Consider the following 24,328-nt stretch of genomic DNA (forward strand, 5'->3'; position numbering starts at 1 on the left):
CCAGCTTTACACACACACACACGCACATGCACACACACACACACACACACACACACACACACACACCGACACCCACACCCACAAGGGAACACTGTGATTAAGCTTAACAAAAGTTTAACAGTTTGCACCGGTCATCTGGTTAGCCTGGGTTATCCTGAAATTAGCCTAGCTTGACCAACGTAATTCTTTTGGATGGCAAGATTTTACGAGACGGGCAGCAGTGTGAAAAAGCTCCAAACTTAATTTTTTTCCCCCAATATTCTTAAATAATGTGGGGGGGTTTTGGGGGGGGGGGTCGGGTAATTGTTCATGTATTGATTGTTTATCAGCATTTTTGGGGTAAGAATTTTTAGAGATAAAATTGTTATTTTTATCCCAGGGTATTTCAATGGTTGTCAAATATACGAAAATTTTGGCTCTTCGTGGTCCAGGTTGGTATCAAAATTAACAAATTGTTTAAATCAATTGGATAGATTGGTTCATCTTCTGGTCGGATTGGTGATCGATTAATTTCTTTTTTTTTAACTTATTGGCTCCAAAATACTGATTGTGTAAAGCCTACCAAAAAAAAACCAAGAGTGACTTGAAATGTCACACACGCTAATAACCCCACACCCACCCCTCTAAAAATTAACAGTTGGGACCAAAAAAAAAAAAAAAAAGACCTAACAAGTCTGACTGAAGAGAAATTTGTCCAGCCGCCACAAATGATAGTTTGGACTAAATACTCAGCTCAAGCCATAAAGTCCCGCGTTTAGAACGCTTAACAGATTCATCAGTCACTCCATAGTAATGACTGACTTGAAGTTTTTCACATCGCTCGTCTGCTTACTGGGCGCTGTTAAATAAAACGGATCGTCCAAGCCCATATGTTAGCGCAACTTCAGGGTCTGCTTATGCAGTACCCTTTTTAACGGAATTAAAAAATAAATAAATGTGTTTTTAATAGGACAGACTCAGTCGGTGTGTCATGCTTAGCCAATGCAACAATAATTATTCATGCTTAATGGCCTGGCTTCACCTGTCCAGAGGTCCCTGTGTTTTTGTTGTTGCTGTAGCTAATGGATTCTCGCCATACCGCCTCATAAAATGCTGCTAAACTGGGGTCGTTGGGTCAAAGGTCGCCACTCCCCCTTTGATGTGACCCGGACATCCTGGGAGGAAGAGGAAGCCGAGCAAGAGGATTCTTCATGGATTAGTTGTAAAACACACACGCGGCCTCACTGAGAGTCAACGTGTCTATATCATCAATCACGGCCGTTTCTTACAATAACCTGCGCTCCTGAAATGACTTTGTTTTTGTTCAAATATTATTAACATTTCAAAGTTGACATCATGTAAATGACAGCTGGGTCTATTCCAGTTTACTTAAGCAAGTGGCAAGGCGCACTTTGGTCGCCAGTCAATTGCAGGAGGGCACATGTAGACAAACAACCAAACACACCTATGCATAATTTAGACCCCAAAAAAAGAAACTGTCTTCAATGAACCTAATGTGTGAAACCCACGTAAGCACTGGGAGTGTCTACAATAAGTAGATGTATAGTTTACTTTAAAAAATGTATCTGGATCCAGATGATTTTATTTCATGCAACCACTTCACAAAATATAATAGGAAATTCAACAAAAACTTTTTTCAGCGTACTGCAGTTTTTCTTCTTTTTTTTTACCAATTAATTTCGCTCTCTAAGCACCATGACCAACATCAAAATTCATATGTCCAGAGGGCCATGTTGATCCAAAACTAAACAGATGTTTTATTCCTAAAAATGTTTTTTCATATGATTGTAAGCCACCGAAACATTCTGCACTTTGAACATGAAAGTTGCCCTTAAATATAGAAGGACAAAAGTCTGCTTTGAATGTTTGATAAAATGTATTCCACGTAAAAAACAAATGCATGTTTAAAAACAGACTAAATCTAAACATATTTAAATGGAAAAATTCAGGATTTTACTTCGCAGTTAAATATAACTAAGCTATGCTTAAGTGGAGATTCCTTCATGCACCCCTAGAGGGAGCCCTACCACACATACAACTATGTTCATTCAGTACGCATCACAAGCAGAGGGCGCCGCTGTGAATTCGAAAAAATTAAGGGATGTGTCATGTAGCGGTTTAAATTAACAGCGTTGATTTTGTTTGAATACTTTTAAGCAAGTTAAGAACATCCAAATGTAGCTGAAAAAAAATTGAAACAGTCCATTTCAGTTTTGAGAGACCTCTACTGCTCTAAAGTTCACAATCTGTTTTTTTCATCTTCTGCCTACTCTAAACAAACACCGCTGCTTCAACAACATCTCGCACGTGACCCTTCACCTTCCCTTGCGAGTAAACACCCCCAACCTCACATTTAAATTCATTAGGGAGGGACGACCGAGACATTCAAACACACTTGCACACTGCTAAGCGAGGCCGAAAGTTAAAGCGTGTTCAATTTGGACAAAGGCATTATTAGAGCACGCTCTGTTATTACGACAGCCCGTTGGATGAGCGTGAGCGCAACATAGCTACGGCGATGAGAAAAAGACACCTCGGGCGCACGCGCGCAATTTGATTCTCTGACCATCGCAATCACGTACAACCGCAGACAATCGATATGCTGCAGGAATCGTTGTATCTCCAAAATTCGTCAGGAGAGCCCCCAAAACGGCATGTTCAACCTTTAACGAGAAATAGTCAAAGAGCGCATTTTTTAACGATTTGGATTGGTCAAAAATTTGAAGAAAATAACACCCACACTTGTGGATTGACCAGTACTACAGATTCACGAAAAACATTACCAAATTGTTACATCGACCCAACGGCAACTATATTTTACATTCTAAAAGATACTCTGGCACACCACCCAATAAAAAAGTTCCATGAAGTGATGACACGCAAGTATTTCCGAACGTCAAGTCACACATATACGTTGTACTTTGTATACTCCCCGCGTAAAAACGTCACACATACGGAGACAAGAATGCCATCCAAACTTTCCTTTCTGACGACAATATACCATCAGCCGTTCCGACTCCAAGATGAACATTCTGAATTGGCGTTTCTTTCCAATTCCGTTCGGGGTCACCACTGATTCATGCACAGACCGCCCTGGTCTTAACAGTTTGTTCATTTCGTTGTCCGCTTACAGAAGGGTTAAGAATCTTAAAATAAAACATTGCCTGTGTAGTCAAGGGTTTTATGATGGAAACAGCTTGACCCAGGGATATGATTATTTCTATTTTCATTATTTCCTGTGGGAGAGAAAAGAAAAAAAAATCAAAAGAGTTTTGCCAGCATTCCGGAAGGGATTGTGTTCTCGGAGGTTCCACTGTAGTAGCAACAGTTTTAGAGGAAGCAATAACAGAAGAAGACACACAAGTGAGTGATGGTGTGTGTGTGTGTGTGTGGGGGGGGGGGGGGGGGGGTCAATTGTAGGACAGAAACATGAAGACTTTCTCAGCTGTCGTCTTCGCTTTTAGGGGGACAGCGACGCCTCTGTCCTCCCTCGTCTACAACTTCTACAATAACATCATGTCCAGACTTCCTCCTCCTCCTCCTCATGAACATTATCTTTTTGTCTCCTATGCCCCCCCACCCCTAAACCAGCCACCCATCCTCCTCCTCCTCCTCGCCTCTGTCTTTCCCTCCTTCATTTGTTCTCTACTCTTTGGTCCGCTCTCCTCACGTTGAGCCAAATAGATTTTCAATTACGTGCTGAGTGCCTGGAAGCTTCTATATTTCCCAACCTGACCCCAATACAGCTCACACACATACACACACGCACACACATCCATACACACACTTGCGCCTCCACTTACAGCCTAATGGAGTGGCGGCGAGGGCAGTGAATGTCTTCAGTCTTCAACCGATATGCAGTGCTTAAGAAATTGATTAGGCCACCCGTCATTAAAAAAATATATAACAATAATTTTAAATAAGAGAGCACCCAGCACGATGGATGGCTTTTGATGCAGACGCTTTTGGAGATTTTATAGTGGGCTCTTCACGTTTTACCGTTTGAGCAGGAATAAGAAATTCACATTTTTACAGTCAAATTTTCGGAGGTCAGAAATTAATCAAGCGTTCAAAATTACAAACCGAATGTAGAATGTAGTAAAGTAGATAATTTGACATCTGAATAAATAATAATGCAATTGACTTTTTTTCTGTTTTGCTTTGTAAAACGGCATGAGAAAACTCAGGGTTAACATCTGTTTTTTTTTTTAAAAAGCATGATTATGTGGATTGAATTGTGTCTACACACAGGTTTATTAATCATAATATAAACAAACCACACATTCAGCACGTCTAGTCAGTAACAATGCTTCAATTTTAAAAAATGATGAAATTTAAACACTGCATGTTTCAAACTCAACAATTTTTCCCCCAGTGCAAAGGGCTCTGGAATAAAAAGTACCATCCAGCACAGCAAAAAAAAGACTACTGAAAAAATTAACCAGCATAAAGTGCAAGAAGAAAATTCTATTGTCAAATCAATTCACTCAAAATGTTTACTAGTATGTTTGCTCTGCATATCAATCCAAATTCGTTAAGCCACGTTGTAATAAAGGGCAGTGTGAGACCCAAGTGTAAGTGCAAATTGACATGCCTGCCATCTAGTGGTGATTGGTGACATTACAACTTAAAACGACAGTCGACCACTGCATATTCACAGATTCTGGTATTTTTTCAAATATTTTTAATCAGCATTTTTTAAGATTGTTGAAAAAAAAGTTTATTCCCCAAAACAATATTTAGGGTTTTTTTGTTTTTGTTTTTGTTTTTTTAAATAAAGGGCCACCCCTAATTTTTGTGATTCTACAAATCTGCTTCCATTCATCTTCCCAAAAACTGTGATTTATTATAATTCACCAATCATTCATGATTGATCAAGAGGGGGCAATTAGTTACTCCCCAAAATATTACGAAACTGCATTTTGTATGTAGTGCGTGAGATATTAAAATTGTTTTGATGATCTGAAACATTTACAAAATCATTGCATCTCAAGAACGGCACTCCGAGCTCAGAAGCGCTCGACTGTCAAGTTTCCACTTCTTTTCAAAGGCAAATTGACCTCACCTTAAAACGACTTGAAATGAGCTCGCAATGAAGAGTTCGCTGCGTAAATCGAGCCGCAGACTTTCATTCAGAGACGCACAGCTGCGCAATAAAGAGACATCTGGCCACCTCTTTAATCATCTCCACGCATTCACGCGGCATGATGACCATTTGCATTTATGTTCATGCAGCCCTCAGAACGCGGCCTCTCGCCGCCTGCCTGCCGGCGCGTGCTCGTCCCTTTTAAGCGGAGTCAGGGGTCAGAGGTCGCTGGCCTAATGCCTTATCGTGAATGCACCGTGGATAGCCTTATTTCAGAGAGCTTAGAGAACAAACATACGTTTGTCGTCTGCATGCGTGGCCGAGCTGCTGTTAGGGTGCCGTCGGTGAGACAACGGCCTCGGGGCATGTCGGGCGGCACGGCGCCCCACGCACACACACGTCGGTATAAAGGGAGAAGCCCCGAGTGCTGCGAAGAGCCTATTAAAAACAGCTTGTTCTCCACAAGAAGTCATGACCTCTTCCTACGCAAAGCAGCAAAAACAAAAAGTTTCCCTTGCTGTCGTTTTTTTGTCTGAGCATTGTGTGAATAAATTGTCTTCGTGTGGGCTAAATAGAATTAGAAAACAACTCGATGTAGGAGGGCACGCAACAGGGAGCAAGGCCCAGCAGCACTAAATAATAGATACCTGAACATCTTCACTGTCCAATTAAATGTAGATCTCCATATTTTGACTTTTTTTCTCTCAGAAAAGACTTTTTTTTTTGCCAGCATGTTTCAGATAAAAGAAAAACATTTCTTGCTTTTCGATGGACGTTGGCGCCGTGTAGTAAAATTCACAAAGCATTGCCACCGATATCCAAATGCTCCTATTTCAAGTGGAGATGTGAGAACAGATGGTTGATTGGGAGAGCGGTGACGAGAGCAAGTCGGCCTTCAAAGGAGGGAAGAACACCAAACTAAATAATTGCCTCGGAAATTGTTTTCCAATTAGCCTCATGAATCAAACCTCTGCCCTTGTGTGCATGTGTGTGTGTGCGTGTGTGTGTGTGCGTGTGTGTGTGTAGGCGGGGCATCGCTTTGTTAAGGCCTGAATGAATCGCTGATGGGCGCAGCAGCTTGGGTCTCTGAGGGGGAGGGAGCTGGGATGGAGAGGAGGTGGGGTGTGAGGGAGTAGAGAGTGTGGGGGGGTAAGTTGATAATTGCAGGGGAACTTGGACTCAGGCTGGGCACGCCACTCCTCCCACTAACACACACATGCGCGCACCAGCTTTGAGAGGAGGTCGCTTTGATTAGGCCACTTAAACAAAGTGTACCAGCCCACCTCCCACAATTCCCATCTCTTTGTCTGTCTCTGACGCTCCGCTTTCCTTTTCTGCTGTGTGTGTGTGTGTGTGTGTGTGTGTGTGTGTGTGTGTGCGTGTGTGTGCGTGTGCGGTGGGCGGGTTATGTTCGAGCCTCAGCTGCTGTTGTGTGTGAGGGTGAATTACACGCCGGAGCGGAGTGTTGACAGGAGCAGCTGGACATCAGTGGGCCATAGCTTGTGTGTGTGTGTGTGTGTGTGTGTGAGGTGCCCCCTTCTGGTGCAAAATCAGACTGCAATAGCAGGCAAGATCTACTGTACTTGGTCTTGAAAAGTACAAGAAGGGTCATGGTGGGTCAGGACCAGCAAGGCCTTCTAATGGGTCAAACAAAATCAGAAGCACTAAATTACATTTGCAACCTTTTTTTGTTTGGTGCAGTCAAATTTCATTATCTCATTGTTGCCATGTGAAGCTACTATGGCCAGGTTAGATTTTTTTTGGTGGGGGCGGGGGGGGGGGGTGTTTGTGTTCTAAGCTGCCCAGGATGGTTTTTATTTTTATCGTATTTTCTTGGTCCAATCAATTTCCAGCATCTCACTGTTGCCATGTGAACCTCATGCGCCCATGTTGGATTTTTTGAGAGGGTGCGCAGCCATGTAAACCTAATATGCCCGCTTCGATTTTTTTGGGTGGGAGCTCCAATCAAATTTCAGCATCTCACTGTTGCCATGTGAACCTAATATGCCCATGTTAGATTTTGTTTTTTGTGGGGGTTTTTTAGGCCTCGTTTTCCTTGACTCTTACTCCTCTTTTTGTTCTCCTCGGTTGCCAATTTCCTTCTCCTTGGCTTTGCCTTCTCTCTCTCGTCTCGTGGCCTCCTTCACTCCGTTTACCAATTCCCACTTCTTTTTATTTGCAGTGTTTGCAATGACTCATCGCCGTTTTCTCTTCGCTTCCTGGGCTTTGTTGCCTCATCGTGGCCTCCCTTCCCTACGATTTGCTTCATTTCATCTTCTGTCTTGGCACTGGGATTCTCAAACTTTGTTTGTGGGTTTGACATATCAGAGAGTGAAAGTGGGCCAAAAGGGAGACCTCATAAAGACATCGTCATCCACACGGCTGAGTGCGGTCGGATGGAGGAAGAAGAGCGATGATGCATGCGTCGGAGTACAAAACAAAAACGTCATCAAGGATGTTAATCACATGGTTTCTACCCCTGACCCTTCCCTGCCGCCCTCCTTTCGTCTTACGATCCTCAAACTCCATCAACGGCAAACTCCACGTGAACATATTTAGGTGAAGCCGAACGAGAGCTCCAGTGATAAATCTGACGCCAGCTCGTCCCGCAACCACGCGGGTTACACGGCCCGATTCTCCGGTGCGATTCACGAGCATTAAACCTTTCGCGTCAGCCTTCATAAATAAATCCTTTGTGATGTCACCAGACTGTCGTTGGGGTTTGGAACCGGCGCAAAAACACCCATGATGGTTTTGGGTTTGAATCAGCACCTTGGTGAAGCGACTTGAACATCTGTCAAAACAGAAGCTTCATTTTGCTGCCGTTAGCCTTTTTTTTTTTTTTTTTTTGGCAACGTCCAATGAACAAGACCCGTTCAAAGAGAAGGATTTACACGGTATGACTCAAGTTACACAATTCCTATTTTTTGGCATTTTTATATATATATACAGTATATATATATTGTACTTATTCATTTTTCCTCTGTGACACACTACCAGTTTTCCAAAGCCGAAAGCAATGAAGCCTGTAAACAAAGTGGTCATTGTCCCCCGTCATTGTGGATATAAACTGTCCAACAGCAGCAGCATATGATTTAGCAGGTGGGAGGCGCCAGAGAGGTGTTGAGGGGATTGGGGGGGGGGGGGGGCTTTCAGCGAGGGACAGGGAGCATATACATCACTTCATCTTTAATTAGCTGTCATCAGGTTCTCTCCACAGAGGTGGCAGCCACTGATAATTAACCATCAAACTCACTCTCGCCCTGTGTGGCAGAGATGAAAGCGAAGATAAGGACACGTTTGGCTAAAGCGTCATAATAATCAAATGTGACTGGATTAAAGGCAGTGAGGGATCGTGTCGATTAAAAAAATGACTCGGTGAGATGTAAGCAAAAGAGTTGCCGTGCCTGCAGCCGGTGGTTTCCATGGTAACGCACACTTGCTGCCCTCGACATGATTATTGCTTGTTTGGTGTGAAAAGAGCCTCTTTGTTATTAGTGTACCCGGAGCGGAAATAAGTGCCCTCTGCACTGCCTGATTTCTTTTTTTTTTCTTTTCTTTTCTTCTACACGAAGAAGGGAGAAAAAAAGCATGCAAACGGGCCTGTAGACACGAGCAGCTAATTAGAGAGAACACAGAGTAAGTGGACATATGTGCACTGAGGGACGCGTCGGCCAACACTCGACGGGACGGCGCCACGGGGGTGCGGGCCGGCGGGCCGCTACGGAGGCATGTTGTGGTTTGAGCGCCGCAAGCCGCTGGCACCGGCGAAACGGAGGCCCCCGCGTGGAGCGCCGAGGAGGGGAGGAGGCCGTCGGGCCCGCCGCAACCTGTCCTCTCCGTGGTGTTTGTGTACTAAGCTGCTCTGGAGTGCTTTAATTGGATTATGCTTAATGAGGAAACAAGCACAAGATAGCAGCAGCACAATGAAAAGCCAATGTCATAAAAGTGTTGTGGTTTTGTCTTTTTTAACACTACAGTGACCACCTTGCGTATTTGTGGGACATTATTCTCAAATTTATACACTTCCTGGAAATAAATGGTTTCGCATGACAGTTTGAGAGTCAAAATTTTGCATGTTTATTTTTTTTCTTCTCCTCATTAAATCACACCGAATAGGAAAAAGCAGAATCACAGATTTGTAATGTTTTCTGAGAACTAAACCACAGAGTCTGTTCCAAAAAGCTTTGCTGGGCTGGATGCACGCATGTCAAGATGCTGCAACGCGCTCGCTAGCACAGCTCCGTAGCAACGGGCTTCGGTTGGCTAATAGTGCAGCTTAACACGCTGCAAGTCAGTAATTATTTCCTCAATGGCGGCGAATGAGGTCCACTTCTTACGAGTATCGTTCTCAAAAAAAGGCATGACATGGGGGTAATTCACAGAAGACTGAGAAGTCATGCTAATTGCTAAGCGAAACCAAAATAGGTGTGATTGTGAAACACAATGTGAAGCTAATAAATAAAAAAAATGCTGATAATACAACAAAAGGAAACTAAGTGGTTAATTGTTATGTTCGTCATTCATCATACTTTTGTTGAATAAAAACCCATGATTTAGGTCACAGGGATTAATCAGCCCCCACCCCCAAAAACAAAACAATTATTCATCAAAATCAGAACGTTGCTCCTCAAATGAAGTCAGTCTTTTACAAAATTGCTCCTTGGAGCGAGGAACTAAATTTAGACTGAGTTGTTAGCGGCAGAGAGTTTTTGCCGACACAATTCCAATGCATTTTTAAAAAAGTCCAATATACTGTAAGTCGTTTATTTTATTTTTCTGGGTAATGGTTTGATTTATCATTTTACGGTAGCAATGGCTTTCAACACATAAGGGTGGTCTGTGAGTCTAAGGTGTAAATACGTCACACTTTGGTCATGGCTTGCCGCTAGCCTCTTACATATTAGAGGGCATTCCTCCTTTGTTACTCCTCTAATGCGGGGAGAAGCCAGCAAATTGACAGTTCTATTTCAACCATACAGCAAACTGGGGGGTGGGGGGGGGGCAATCTTTGTATCATGCACAAGTGGAGATTTTCTTGCAGTTCTTTATAAACGTACTTTGGGCACGCCGATTTCCAGGATCGAGTTCACCGAGTCCGTTATGCTTCCGCCATGTACAACATGCGCCTCTCCTGCACTGAATTTAAAGGGAATGAGAGGAGCTGTTTCAACTGGTCTGGAATCAAATTGGCTGTGTTCACTCCCACAAGGGCGCTTACGCCAAATTCTATAGGAAGTAACTCATGGTTTGGGATGCATATTGCATTTTTTACAGGTCTGCGTTACCACAATTCAACATTGTTCAGTTTTTACGAGATTGTTATCATGTAAACATCCACCACGTGGTTGCCTTTAAGTCTGGAATGATTCTTCAATTGCTGCCTTTACAATGAAGAAAGGTTTTGTTTTGTTTTTTTGAAAAATCAATCTCCCGGGAGAAGGTGGAGAGCAAAAATAAACAAACAGAGAATCTTTTGAAATGACATCTGTGAAAATATTATTAGAACATCCATCGCCGCTGACGACACAGATGCTCAAGCCATCTCCGTCTGTCGCTGCAGCGGGAGAGGAGAGGAGGAAGAGGAAACGATAGGGAGGTAAAGAGGAGGGATGAGGAGAGGTGAAGACCCACAAGTAAGACTTCCAATCAGGGGGAAAAAGGCCCCAACAAGAATTCGATTTCACGTTTAAGCAAGAAATGAAATGACATGAGAAGTTAAAAGTCATAGGGATGGAAGAAAAACACAAACACAAAAATGTTAATTATTTGAGGGGGAGGCTGGAACAGACAAATGGCATTTTCATTCATTTCACTTAGGAAAGATGATTACAAAATACCTTGGAATCTTTTGTTTTTATATGGGGTTTGTTTGGGTCATTTTAATGGGCTACTTTAGATCTCTTTGCTTTGAGAAAGGTCCGTTCCGTTTGTAAACGTGTGTTGGTGTTGTGCTTTTGGTCGCATGAAGTACATCGAGCGGCCAGTGTGTATAAAACAAAGTAGCCTTATCGACAGAGGTCGCAGAACAGATTAAATGTATCTCAAGGCACCAACCAACAATGGAGGGCAAACAAAAATGAAAGGAATAGAAGACATGAAAAAGGGGAAGTCGCCAAGGACACGAGGAGGTGGAGAAAGCAAGTAAAGTAGCCAACGACGAAGTGAGGTAGAAACGTATTTACGGCTCACTTCAGTTTGGACCATTTGCTCCGTTTTGTACGTACAAAAAAAAAATCCATGGAGCAAAATGGGAGCCAAATCATTTCATCACCTCCTCTGTCCTAATTGCAGCCATATGCAATTTTAAAGGCCTCCTTTCCTTTCTAATGGCTCCCAAGAGGAAGCCGGGCTTAATTGCTGCAGCTGGCCATGAGACTTGTCTTTTTCTCTCATCCTTTGCTACCCCCCCACCCCCGCCCCTGCCCGTGTGACTCACTGTACAATTGACAAGCTGACGTGTTTTATTTAACTTTTTAAAGGGGACATATGGAAATGTACAGTTACATTTCTGAGGGGATGTTCTGTTCTAAATTACCGACCCGTGTCACATACAATAAGGTGAGTACACCACTCACGTTGGTATTATTTTCACTGAGGGGTGTGCTCACTTTTGTTGCCAGCGGTTTAGACATTAATGGCTTTGTACACTGACTATGGCCGTCTGTGGCTGCATCACGGTTCACTTTTTCCGGTTTCACCGAATCGTCGAATATTTGCTTGTGATTGTTTTTCCACACGGACTTTTACAACAGACTAATTTTGCAATAAGGGGTAGCCGGGAGGAAACAGTGCGTAAAAGTGAGAATGTGTAAAGTTTGGGATCATTTCATACTTAATAAGAGAAGCTACAGCGTAATGTGCCTATTCCAAAATATGACTAGCTAAAGTTATAGTGCTGCATATGTCTGAAGAAAGACGTTGTGGTGTCGGGAGGCAAAATAGCGAGGCCAAAATGGAGCTAAAAACTCTATTTTCTTAACAGGCTATTAACACCACAACATTAGTTCGTACAACTCACGGAAGTCACCATCTCCCCCTCTCCCTCCCTTGTTTCTTTCTGACTTTCGGGTTGAGTGAACGCTGGCGCGTTTTGGCTGCCGCTGCTCAACCCGTATTGTTTTGTGTTTTTTGTTATTGTAAAGTGTCCTTGGGTGTCTTGAAAGGCGCTTATAAATAAAATCTATTATTATTATTATTATATTACAAAACTCCTCTCCTTCCTTTTTTATCTCAACAGGATTTTTTTAATCGCAATACCGCCACCTAGTGTACAGTCAGAGAACATAACAGAAGTGAAACATGTTTTTGAGACAAAGAACATACGTTTTAATCGGACACTGAAAATGGATTTTCCCAAGCCCCGCAGACCACCAACATTAGGATGAAAAAGCAGCGGGCTGACGACCCCTGGGAAAGATGGCTCGGATCAATCAAACCAAAAATACAGGAAACACCGGCACATTGTTAGACGACTTGCCGGTGGCCTCAATGGATGCAGTCACTCAACACATAGAGTGGCTAACTTTTTAGCCAGTTCGCAGCAGGCATACTCGACATTCTCACTCACTGATGTGAACATCACTCAACCGACACGCACACTTTCAACGTCACAGATACTAATGTGTGAGAATGGTGACTCCCCAGTGGCACCCTACATGCAAATAGTATTACATGATGCACAAAGCTTTGAAATATACATAAACGATATAATAAATATTCCGTTGCTACTTTGCAGGTAAGTCATTTTCCTGAACACTTCAACACACTACATAACAAACGAAGAAGTATTTTCCTTCCAAGAACCAAAAAAAAAAAAAAAAAAAAAAAAAAGAAGCAGGAAGCATAGGTGAGCAAAAGCCACACATTACGAGTTGGCAAAGGCGGACGTCCAAACAAGTGAGACAAAAAGGATGAAGCAGCACGAGAGGGACGGCGCAGATGGACAGACGGCGAGCAGGAAGTAGAGAACTCAACCTGCCTTGGCTGTGAGGGGCACCTGCTTCACGGCGGGACCTCCTCTCACTGTTATGTCCTAATCAAATTTACCACAGGGGCAGACTGTGCCTGCACCCCCAACGAGCCTCATTCCAACAAGAGTCCCGCTGAGTGTTACATTGAAATCTTCCTCACCGACCAGCCACACTCACAGTGTGGGACGTGAGCTAAGCTAAAGTGTGCTAACTCTTCACAGGCACTCACAACACAACAGATATTCAGAGACTAACATTAAGGACACGTTTGCTTCATGTTGGCAAGCTTAGCAATATAGCTTTATTTCAGTTCTACTTCCAGCGAGTTGAATTTTGATTGAAATTCTGCTTCCTGTTTGCCACCTCACACACAAACACACACTCGCTCGCTCGCACAACTGATTGTTGGTGAAAATCAGCCAATCCCACTATGCAGCTATTTAGTGCATTTAAACCTTTCGTGCACTCTGTAACCTGATAACATGAGAAACCATCCACTGTAGTTACCGCTGTCCCTGAAAGGGTTAAGCATGTACATGGGACAAGCTAGTGTGGTGCAAAATGCTGATGATCACAGCACTTGGCAGACAGCACTCAGCGTGCTAGCGCTAGCGGGGAATATTGTGGACTGGATCGCAGCAACGTGTCCAAGTCATACTGTCATGTCAATAATGGACCAGGACCTCAATGAATCCGTGACATGAATAATTAAGGCCATCGTGAGAGCAAACTTGCCTCGGCGAACATCCAAAGGCGGGAGCTGAGATTCAAACCCAGAACCTCAGAACAAAGATGCAAATGCACTAAGCAGGATGTCAATGCGCCGCCCCAAAACATTTATTGGTAAGAGGAATTGGCGATGAAGTGCTGCCTACACAAGCAAAATCAAATCTATGCTCTCTTTGTGAGAGGCTTAAGTATACTTTGCAGTCACTTTTTTTTTTTTGGAAGACTTGGGGCTCAACAAGTAATTCCGTCCCGAATCGTCATGGTAACAAAAGGGTGAGCAGGACCGCCCCTGCAAAACCTCTATTTTTCGATTCACCGATCACATAATGTCAATAAAATGATGTTTACTGATTGTCTATTCCTCCTTCCCTAAAGTGCAATCACATTTGCCCGGCAGATATGACTCCAGCCTGCCTGAAATTCATATTCCCTCTCACTCCTCCAACTGCCTGTTGGAAGAGAGGGAGGGAGTGCGCACGAGAGAGGTGTCACTTTCAGTGAAACAGCTTAATTCCGATGTCAATGAATTAATTAGATGTGTTAATGAGCTAGCGACAGCTCGCCCAAATTAAATTAATACCGTAATGGCCTCAGACAGCGAGAATTAGCTCACCCATTTCAGTAAACGCTTTCTGGAGTGCGTCTGCGGGCGCGCGCACGCACACGCGCGCACACACACACACTCAAACCCGCGAGCAAATCAGCATCCAGATGTAATTAAGTGACTAATTAGAGAAGCGCTCACTGGCTGCCCTCCCCTCTGCTGGATCGTTCCTACAAGCACCAAGCACTTCCATTTTTGAGGGAAACTAATAACGAAACTGTGATTGGGTGGCAACCAGTTCAAAGTCAGCTGGCATAGGCTCCGGCACACCCTTGACCCGAGATATATATAAGCGAGACAGAAAATGGATGGATGGATAAACCTGACCAAAGACAATGGATGAAACATACGGTTATTTGATCAAATACATTGTTTAGTTGTTGTGCCCAGTCATCTTGTTTCCTTCTCTAGCGAGCTTGTGCCCACTCCTTTGCACTATTTCTGCAAGTGTGTGTGTGTGTGTGCGAGAGAGCATGGACTTTGCAGGGATGGAGCTTCTCACACAAACACCATCTGTCAACAACAGGCTCACCTACGAGCAAACATTTAGCTTAGGATCCATCTCACCTGCTCTGCGTCTCTCTCTCACACACACACACACACACACACACACACACACGCACGCACGCACGCACGCACGCACAGCAATGTCAAAGCAGGGGATAAAGTAATTTCCCATGTAGTCAACTTGAGAATGTCACCTGCTTTGCAGCCTGGCAGATCTCCGAAGGATTCTTGCGATGTGTTTGTATGCCCTGTGGAAAGAAAAACGACTTAAATACACCGAAAACATGTAGATGCTGAAAAGAAACAAAACAGTTGACACCTTGCAGGAACACGAAAATTACAGAGCGGGTGAAATCATTGAGGGGAGGGAAGGAGGCGAGAAAAGAGGGAGATGGAGACTATTACCGAGGGTGTGTGACTAAATTAACTTCTCATCATCACTAATTAGCCTCTTGTTCCTTTCTTCCCTCCAGGTGATACGATGAGCGACATCCAAGTGTAAGCGTGCGTGTGTATGTGTGCAAGATTACCACTATACCACCACCATACTGTACGTTTATAAAAACATACTTTGTTATATATAAGCTAAAACTAATACTAAAACCAATGGAAAAAATGTAAGCAAAAAAATAATAATTCTACAAGAATTTATAAAAATTAACTGAATTCAAAAAACAAATGTAAATATCCAAGACTATTATAACAATGCTAAGCACATATACTTGGTTACTGTACTTAAGTCGATTTTTCTGGTATCTGTACTATACCTGAATACTTATTTTTCTGAAGACTTCAAGATTGCAATTTTTTTTTTTTAAGCAACAATGAAAAGTGACAACTTCGCTTTGGTTAAGTACAAAATATTTGTTTGCAACGGACAGCGGGCACCCGACATAGTCGACCATTTAAATAAGTGACAGCGTAATAAATTAGCAATCTTATAGCGTATTAAATTAGTGATTGAACCGGATTTGGGGTTGATGTTGGTCCCAAAAAACAGAAGGTATCATACCCACTTGAATGATGCAGTGTTTGGTAACTCAAACAAAACAAATTTTCAATTCAAAAGAATTCATTTTAGGGTCTACGAGGATTCTGCCCAACAGTGACAACCTGCTGGTTTCATTCAGAGTTTTTCTAACACAAGAAGGTCCTCTTTAAAAGCCCAAATCATTCTTATTGTGTCAAAAACACCAAGTTTGAAGTTACTTCCCAGATTAGCTTCAACTCATTCCTCTTTTTCCAATTGCCAAGCGTGTAGCATAATCAGATTATTCAAAGAGATGTTAATTAGAGGCGTTTCCCCTCTAAAAGCCGCTATTATGAAAAGGATTTTATGGGAAAATGGTCATGAAATGCCACCAAAAAAAAGTAAGGCCCGCTGTTGTTTGTGTCGTTTTGCGTATCCTTTTGTCTTTCGTCGGTGTTATAATTTGAGAGGGAACAATGGTGCTCGGAGAATAAACTGATAGAATACATATTCATGGGTCTTGAAATCCAACAAAGGTAGCTTTGCGGCCGTTTTATCCCCTCCGCTCCCAATCCCTCCTCCAATAGCTTGCTCTTCCTTAATTATCCTCCCTCTCTTTAAATCTTTGTCCCATGCGGCACCACCCAAACAAGGCGACGACGTTTTCCTGCTAATCTCGTCTTGTTTTTCGCTTTCGACGCACACTGCCATTTACCTGAGGTAAAGCGCACGGCAGCTGAGAATAAACAGGGGCCTTATAGCACCGCGCGAGTGTCGTCGTCACCTGGAACAATCCAAATTACAATAACATTGTTTTCTAATCCTACTAAATGGGAGCGAGGCGCTAAATCAGTTTGATGATGCTCCGTTTAGCTGCCTTTCGCTGGTTGGCGCGGTAATCCTCGAGACCACAACACTAATCTCTCCTCCGTGTCTGCCGTCCGCCGGGCTCGGACGCGGGAAATGCAAAGTTACAAAAAGTGATGCAAAGTTTTTGCTTTTTTTTTTTTTTTTTTACAAGCGGCTCACGCAGAATTACCTGCTAGCAGCCGTGACAGTGTTTGTACGTTCATGGTAAATCACGCATTCCGCCGCATCTTGCTTGTGAAACATTCAAATCTCCTGTTGAACAAAAGGATTGACTCGGCCAGCCTCTCTCAAGATGGCAGGCTGAAAAACGCTTTGAACGTCTGAGGTTTATTTGTGGAGACAAAGTGACAAATGGAACAGCCCGTTTTGGCTAACCGCATAGCCATAAAAGACCAAACTGTGTCCAAACATGAATAGTGTAGAATCTACACTGTAGATTGTACCTTAGCGGACACAAATTGAGTCCTAATCTGCCTGAAGAAATAGATGCTAATAGTTCGCCAACACGCTAAAGAGAATATTTCGTAGCATTAGCTCGGGTTGACATGGGCAGAATTTCTAGCTGCTTTGACCATGTCTGCAACACATAAACTAACACCTTAACAGCTTCACTGGTGACATTTTTGTTTTCTTCCAATCTAGCGAGGGAACACATTATACTGTAGATAAGGTGATATCGGTAAGTGAGAGATGTTAGCATTTGCTATTCTAGCTGTAATTTTAAGAGGACAACATGGCACTCTGTCAACTCAGTTACGACCGCCTTTGTGCGGTGAGATTCAAATGTGTTAAAGCGTCTGGCCTTTTATAAACACTTTTTAGGGGCTCTCTTCAAACAAACTTTGACCAAAACCACTGTAAACATACAAAAGATGATTTCCGAGCAAATTAGCTGGTCTCCAACAAACAAATAAATACACCTCTGACACCCAATGATGATAATAAAAATAATGAGTTAACCTCGCCTCCCGTTTCGCTCTCATTATTCAAAGTGAGCGCTCTGATTCGCTGGCTCTCTTCAATTAGCGACATGTTAATTAAAGAGCATCATCATCATCATCATCATAATCATCAGGTTCTCGTCAGTAATTAAACGCCCGAGTGTGATTACTTAACTCAGCAGGGCTCCTGATGATTCATCCGCCCTCTGGTTCTTTTTAAGAGTGTGTGTGTGTGTGTGTGTGTGTGTGTGTGTGTGTGTGTGTGTGTGTATAAAATTTTGTGATGCCAGAGGATAGGAACAGATTCTCCCAGTCACACCGCATATGAAATGCTGCAATGAACGCTGCATATGCAAATACATGCGAGTGTGTGTGCGTGTGTGTGTGTGTGTCCAGGGAACGTAAGGGGGCTGGAGGGGAGGGGGGGTTCGCTGGTTGATGAGGTGTCTGGAGGAAGTTAATTGCCCATCAAGAGAGCTCTGCCTATTATTATTTGTGTGTGTGTGTGTGTGTGTGTGTGTGTGCGTGTGTGTGTGTGTGTGTGAAAGGCCTTTGTGTGCTCTTCGGGCTAATTAGCAATCACGAGACTGCTAGAGTGCAAGCTGATGTGTGATGAAGTGCATTTACGGTAGGGAACCTGTGAAAACCAGGCCTAGACATGCAAACAACAACAATTGAAGAGAACGAGGGTGCGCTGTATTAATTCCTTGACGTGTTTATCCGAAAAGAGGATTGAGGGCAACTACTACCTTCATAGTGTGATGGAAATGCTGTAATATGAAACAGCAACTATCGATGCCGTTTGTTTGCTAGTATGCTAAACTGAATTTGTCATGATGCAAAGCTGTGTTGATTTAAGGACACAAGATGAACAGTCGACCCTTGCATATTTGTGATTTGACATGCGCGGATTGACATAATGGCGGATTATGGGTTTTTTTTCTCAGGATCCCCCCACCGATTCTGCCCCCTCCTTTTTCGTGGAAACTGCTTCATGAAAGTTGTGTTTGATTACTGATTATTTGGGATTACAAACATACCATGGCTTACGATGAGGAAAATACAGTAATATCGGGTGAGAAGCCACATGCTGCTTCATCAAAGATATGATTATCTGATCATGGGTCGGCACATTTCCATCACAAGTTCCATGAACACACTGATGTAATGTGAAATGTCCATGAACTGCTTAAATTGAGCCTTTGGCTCAAATGCTAAAACGGTAAGCATTTCATCTTCAAATAGGCTCTTCGTGATAGTAAGTAAACATATTCAATGTTTGGAGAAGTGTAGTCCTATGTCAGTCAAGAAAAAAGAACCACAGGATATTAACGTTTTTTTGTATTAACTGTGTGTATGTGTGTGTGTTTTTCCCCCACCGGTGTAGTTTACTTCCAGAGGGCCGAGATGCTAATTAAGATGAATCCAGACATATCCTACCAGCCCCGCCTCTCTTTTCCTGCCTCACTGTTATGCAAATGAGGGTGTGCCCCATCTGACTTGGCGTAATATATAATATTTAATAATCGGTGCAGCATGTAATCAATGCAAAAATGCAAGCTATTCGACTCCTTTCGTGGGGGGGGGGGGGTGAACAAGTACAACATCTCTGCTGGATGCACGCTAATTGAATGCATGCGCATATGCGTGTGTGTGTGTGTGTGTGTGTGTGTGCATGCGCGGATGTGGAGAAAGTGCGTAGGACGTTCTTCACCTCTCAGCAGACAACGTAAGAGGGTTCGATCGAGCCGGCCAGCGCACACACGCACACACACACACACACACACACGCACACTCACACACGGATACACTCGGCAGGTGAGCAGAGCTGACTTGACACTTTGTCAGCACTGTGTAATTTGACATAATGAATGCAAGCATCGTTACTGCTGTTAATTGGCCAGACTAATTATACTCGGAGGATGTCATTAGAGGGAAACTGATGCCAACTGTGTGTGTCTGTGTGTGTGAATGAGCGAGTGGGGTTGGGGCAGAAGGTGGGATGGGCAAAAAGGGCACTGTTGGTGACTTGGGAGGGGAGCAGTGCAGGTGGTAGTGATGGTGAAAAAGGCTTGAAGGAAGAAGGTGCCTGCAAAGGGATTATCTAATTGTAATTCTAGTAAGAAGAGAACTGCAAAGTCATCTTATCGATGCCCTTCCTTTACAAGTTACATTCAGCAGCTGCCATTTCTTCTACAACATACTGCCCAACCATTAGCTAGCATACTAGCCTAAACATGCTAGCACAGGCGCGCGCACACACACACGCACACGAGGGCCTGTAATCAAATTTTTAGCTATCGTCTTGCAAATCCACTCATGACAACCCACTTATATTGAACACGAGCAGAGCTGCAGCCTTTTAGTTTGGCCTCTCCGAGCAGCGTGTAAAAGCTTCATCACGGGCCGCGCTGATGAAATTAGCGCCTATTAGCGCCGCCAACCCCCATCCACCGCCCAGCTCTTCCTGCCCCTTTCGCTCGGCCCACTCCCGCTTCCTCGCCGCGCTCTCACTTGGAGAAGTGTGCAGATTTAATTTGCGGCCACGACTCAGGAGCCACTTAGTAATATCTCTCCGTGTGCGGGAATTGATTGATTAGGCCTTATCTTGTTATCTGGCTCTGTGGTCGTTTGATAGGCCTGTTTGTTCTCTCACTCCTATCTGTATCCCTTTGCTTTATGTAATTTCACGCCCCTGAGTGTGTGTGTGTGTGTGTGTGTGTGTGTGTGTTGGCCTCCAGCCTCTCTGTCTACTTTCTCCTTGCAAATGTGGGAATCAGACACTGATAAGGAGGGATAGTCTTGCAAGATCAGAATTAGGAAATTACACGGTTACGTCGTTGTGGACAGCCCCCCCCCCCCCCCCACCCAACCTCCACTTTATCCCCACGCCAGCCCCTCCTGCCACAAAGACAATATTGTTTCTAAGACGTGTGCATGAATTGCTTTGTCCATGATGGCTGACTAAGTCTATCTCCAGTTGAAAGCAGTTGGTACTTTCACAGTGAGTTTTTCAATTTGACTTAATTCTTTGAGTCCATGTAAATACTGCCAACATGTCCTCTCATTTTGAGTTTTTTTTTTTTTTTGATGCCGCTAGGTCATAAAATCAGAGGGGGAAAAAAAACATCTTTGATAACTTTTTATTATTATTTATTCATCAGCATTCCCCACAAACTAAAATTACAACTTAAAAATGATACCATAAAATAACTATTAACTCCAAATGAATTTTTTAATCACCTTTTCACACCAGGAAATGTCCTTGAATGCCCAAATAAAGCGGCCTGACTTTTTTTTTTAATGCTTTTGAATATGCAGAAGAGGTGGAAAATGGAAAAGCACACATGTGCGCACGGACATGAAGAATGAATATGTTTTACAGCGTGCACGGTAACAGACGGCAGCGACCGGGCAACACATGACACCCAGCAGAGAACAGCGAGCCCCCCCCTCTACATCATTAACACCTCCCGCTGTGCTCCGCAGGGCCTCAGCCAGCCGGGGACCACCGCGGCAAAGGGGGAAAATGAAGACGCGGAAGATGCTAAAAATACACGTGTGTGTGAGTGTGTGTGTGTTTGTTATTTCTCCAAATGCTCCCCACTTATTTGCAAATTAGCCAAGCGCAATTAAGCGTGCTTAAAGCCAGCTCATACACAGGTAAACAAACAGCGCGGAATAAACAAGGTGGTAGGTGTCCAGCAGCAGCACGGCAAGGCAAGGGGACAAAAAGACAGAAGAGAGAGATGAGGAAGAGCAGGAAGAGGTAATCATCGAGTCCCAGCGGACAGATTGAAGCCGAGTGGATTCTATCGTACGGCATCTCTCATTTGTATGCTAATTTACGCTATTAACACACGTAGAGAGCGGGAGCACGAGCTTGGGGCGTGGCTTAATAAATACTCACTGATCGCTGTTTGTTCTAGAGATGATGCTTTCTCTTGTCTTGTAGGTAATCCTATGAAAGCAGTATATTTTTTGGGCAATTAGACTAAACTGGTATTGTGGAATAAAATCCTACACACGCTACATTTCAAATGAAATGAGACTAAATTGCATGAATAATCCAAATTAAATATTTTAAGACTAAAACTGTCTTATTCCTTTATGAAATTCAACTAAAAGTGCCTTCTAGTTTGCATCAAACCAGTATTTTTAAATTCAATCCTATTAAACTCATTCACTACCTGCCAATTCTAAACCTAATCTGAAAAGACATATAAAAATGTCTTTGGGAGTGAATGAGTTAACACTTCTTGGTAAATTAGACTACAATTGCTTTATATTGCATCATTTCAGAAATGAGGTTTTGGCATAATCAAAAATAATAATTTAAGCTCCTCAGTACGGCATTAATATTCGTCGTTCTTTAAAGAGGATAAAGATTACTGTATATGCCAATGAGTATTGTTATACTGTTGGCATGTTTAACCTGTCGCACCTTCTGTGTTGAGATATTCCTTGCCAATCGACGACTTGTATCTTTAAAAAAAAAAAAACTGTAGGTCAGGTCACTCATATCTCAAGGCATCATTGTATTTCGTATGAAATCCTACTAAAACGACATTATATGGTATGTGTTATCCTAAAACACTTGATTTCACCAGGTAAGGCAATTGTCAGTTTTTCATTCACAATGCTGACTTGGAAGCAATTTAGGAGTCAGTATCCTGCCCAGTTGGGCAGCAGACAGTCGGGGTTGGGAGTTGAACCATTTTGCTCTTCATTCACCAAATGACACGATCGTACAACTGAGCCACAGGCACCCGATTCTGGACTAGTGAGTAGCAAATTCTGCAAAAGCTGCATATCACTCTGTTAAAGTTACACAACGATCCATATGAAATTCTACTAAACTACAGTACATTTCACATGAAATCCTAATGAAACTATGTCCTTGTACATCTTATGGTAGCAGATATGCATCATTTGCTTTCTTCCAATAAAGCAGGAGATTGAAAATGTTACGCCTCAACAGTTACATCAGGTTGTGGCCCAAAATAAACCAGATTACGGTTTGGTTTACTGACGTATAAAGTGTATGTACAATACATAATGGGAATGTGCATTCACTCTTGCATTTCTAAAAATTCGTTTTATGTGAGGGGGAGGGGGGGTGTATTCAAACATCATTGCTGAAACTGCTGTGATTAAACTTGAGGTCTGATAGATGATGTTGGTGATTCATCGAGCGTGCATCCTCTCTGCCATTCACATCACTCACAAAGCTACAAAAAAAAAACAACTATTCTTTAAGTCGCTTAAACTGTGTGTGCGCGTGTGTGTGCGTGTACAATGGTCTCACTTTTTGACACACACCAATCATCACTAGGCTGCCTCGTGTCACACACACTTAGAGAAACACAAAGAGTAAGATGTCGAGCGAAATCCTCAAAGGATTTTCCTCCTGTCTATGCGTGTGAATGTGCACGTTTGTGTGCGTGTGCGTGTGTGTGTGTGTACTGACCACATGCGAAGGGTTGCTAAGGGCGAAATCCATGGGTCCGTGTGGAGTTTCCTCAGCTGTGATGGGTTTTCCAGGGCTGGCGTCTGAGACGTAAACTGAAACAATGATGAAAAAAAAAGTTACAAACAATTTCCTAAACCCCAAACTTCCCCCAAAAAAGGAATTTACCAACCAGTGTGCTACGGCATATTGACATCCCACGGGAAATTATCGAGTTTTACTTAAACTGATCCAAAAATTCTGTACACTGGTGCTTTCACAAGAAGGAGCAGTTTGGTAGAGTGGACGGACCTTAACTGTCTAACTAAACATTTAAAACAACCAGAAGACTACCTGAAGAAAGGCCCCATTTTCTTAATGCTAACATACAATGGGAAAATACGATTGACAAGCTAACAGATAGCATCTTAGTGACGATGGTATAACGCAGACAAACAATATAGGATTACAGTACTCACAGTGATATATTCCTTATCGTCTGCAACAAACAACTGATACTATTTGCAGGTTATCAAGTGACAAAAAGTAGTTCAGGCAAACTCTTCTACACTTGTCGGCATGGCTGTATCATACTGCCACCTGGTGGACATGCTACGCGCAGCAATAAAAAAAGCTGCAATTAATTAGTCACGATGCACAAACTGTTAAATTGCGACCTACCAGCACGAAACCGATCCGCGGTCGCGCAGCCGTGTTGAAAAAAAAAGCACTACTTGAAAATGAGTTATTTGCGATACAAGCGGCAGAAAAATTAGTAAAGGTCACTTCCCATTTGGAATTGATGTGATTTTCTTACCTGAATGCCACCACAAAAAAAAATCCTTGAGAGGGGAAAGGGACGTCCCTGACGTCAGTCCGAAAACCGACCAAAATAATCGGCTGCTGTTGCATGTATAACAAGGAAAAACGAAAATCAAGTCTGGTATCATCAGAAAGCTCGGTGTTCTCTCCAGCCCCACTTTTAATTTAAATCCACGGCAACTCGCACACGAACCATTAAGAGGCCGTAATGCACTCTTTTATGGTGTAAACAAAACATCATTTTAGCTAGGCTAACACTGTAATAATTATACAGTATAATTCAAGTAAAAATAATTTGTCAAATAGTTGCCATTTAAAAAAAAAGAATGACCTGTAGTTCCTGTTGGGATATCTGAAATAACATTTGGGATTATATG

At 43.0% G+C, this 24,328-nt stretch overlaps 1 protein-coding gene across 2 annotated transcripts in view; it reads right to left on the reverse strand.

Moving 5' to 3' along the window:
• The window catches only part of LOC147200029 (uncharacterized), a 50,835-nt gene extending 27,137 nt beyond the window's left edge, over nucleotides 1-23,698 (reverse strand). For both annotated transcript variants that reach the window (XR_015101847.1, XM_086120297.1), the window contains exons 1-3: nucleotides 23,609-23,698; nucleotides 23,151-23,245; nucleotides 15,094-15,147 (exon numbers count right to left, since the gene is read on the reverse strand). Coding sequence is in view for 1 of the 2 variants with exons in the window: in XM_086120297.1 (XP_085976423.1) it covers nucleotides 15,094-15,147; nucleotides 23,151-23,183 (87 nt within the window). In the remaining variant the exon portion in view is untranslated. The remainder of the gene's footprint in view (nucleotides 1-15,093; nucleotides 15,148-23,150; nucleotides 23,246-23,608) is intronic.
• Between the last annotated feature and the right edge of the window lie 630 nt (nucleotides 23,699-24,328).

This window comes from Hippocampus guttulatus, chromosome 9 (genome assembly GCF_054856545.1).
Source record: "Hippocampus guttulatus isolate MCC_2025c chromosome 9, RoL_Hgut_1.0, whole genome shotgun sequence".
NCBI classification, from domain to species: domain Eukaryota; kingdom Metazoa; phylum Chordata; class Actinopteri; order Syngnathiformes; family Syngnathidae; genus Hippocampus; species Hippocampus guttulatus.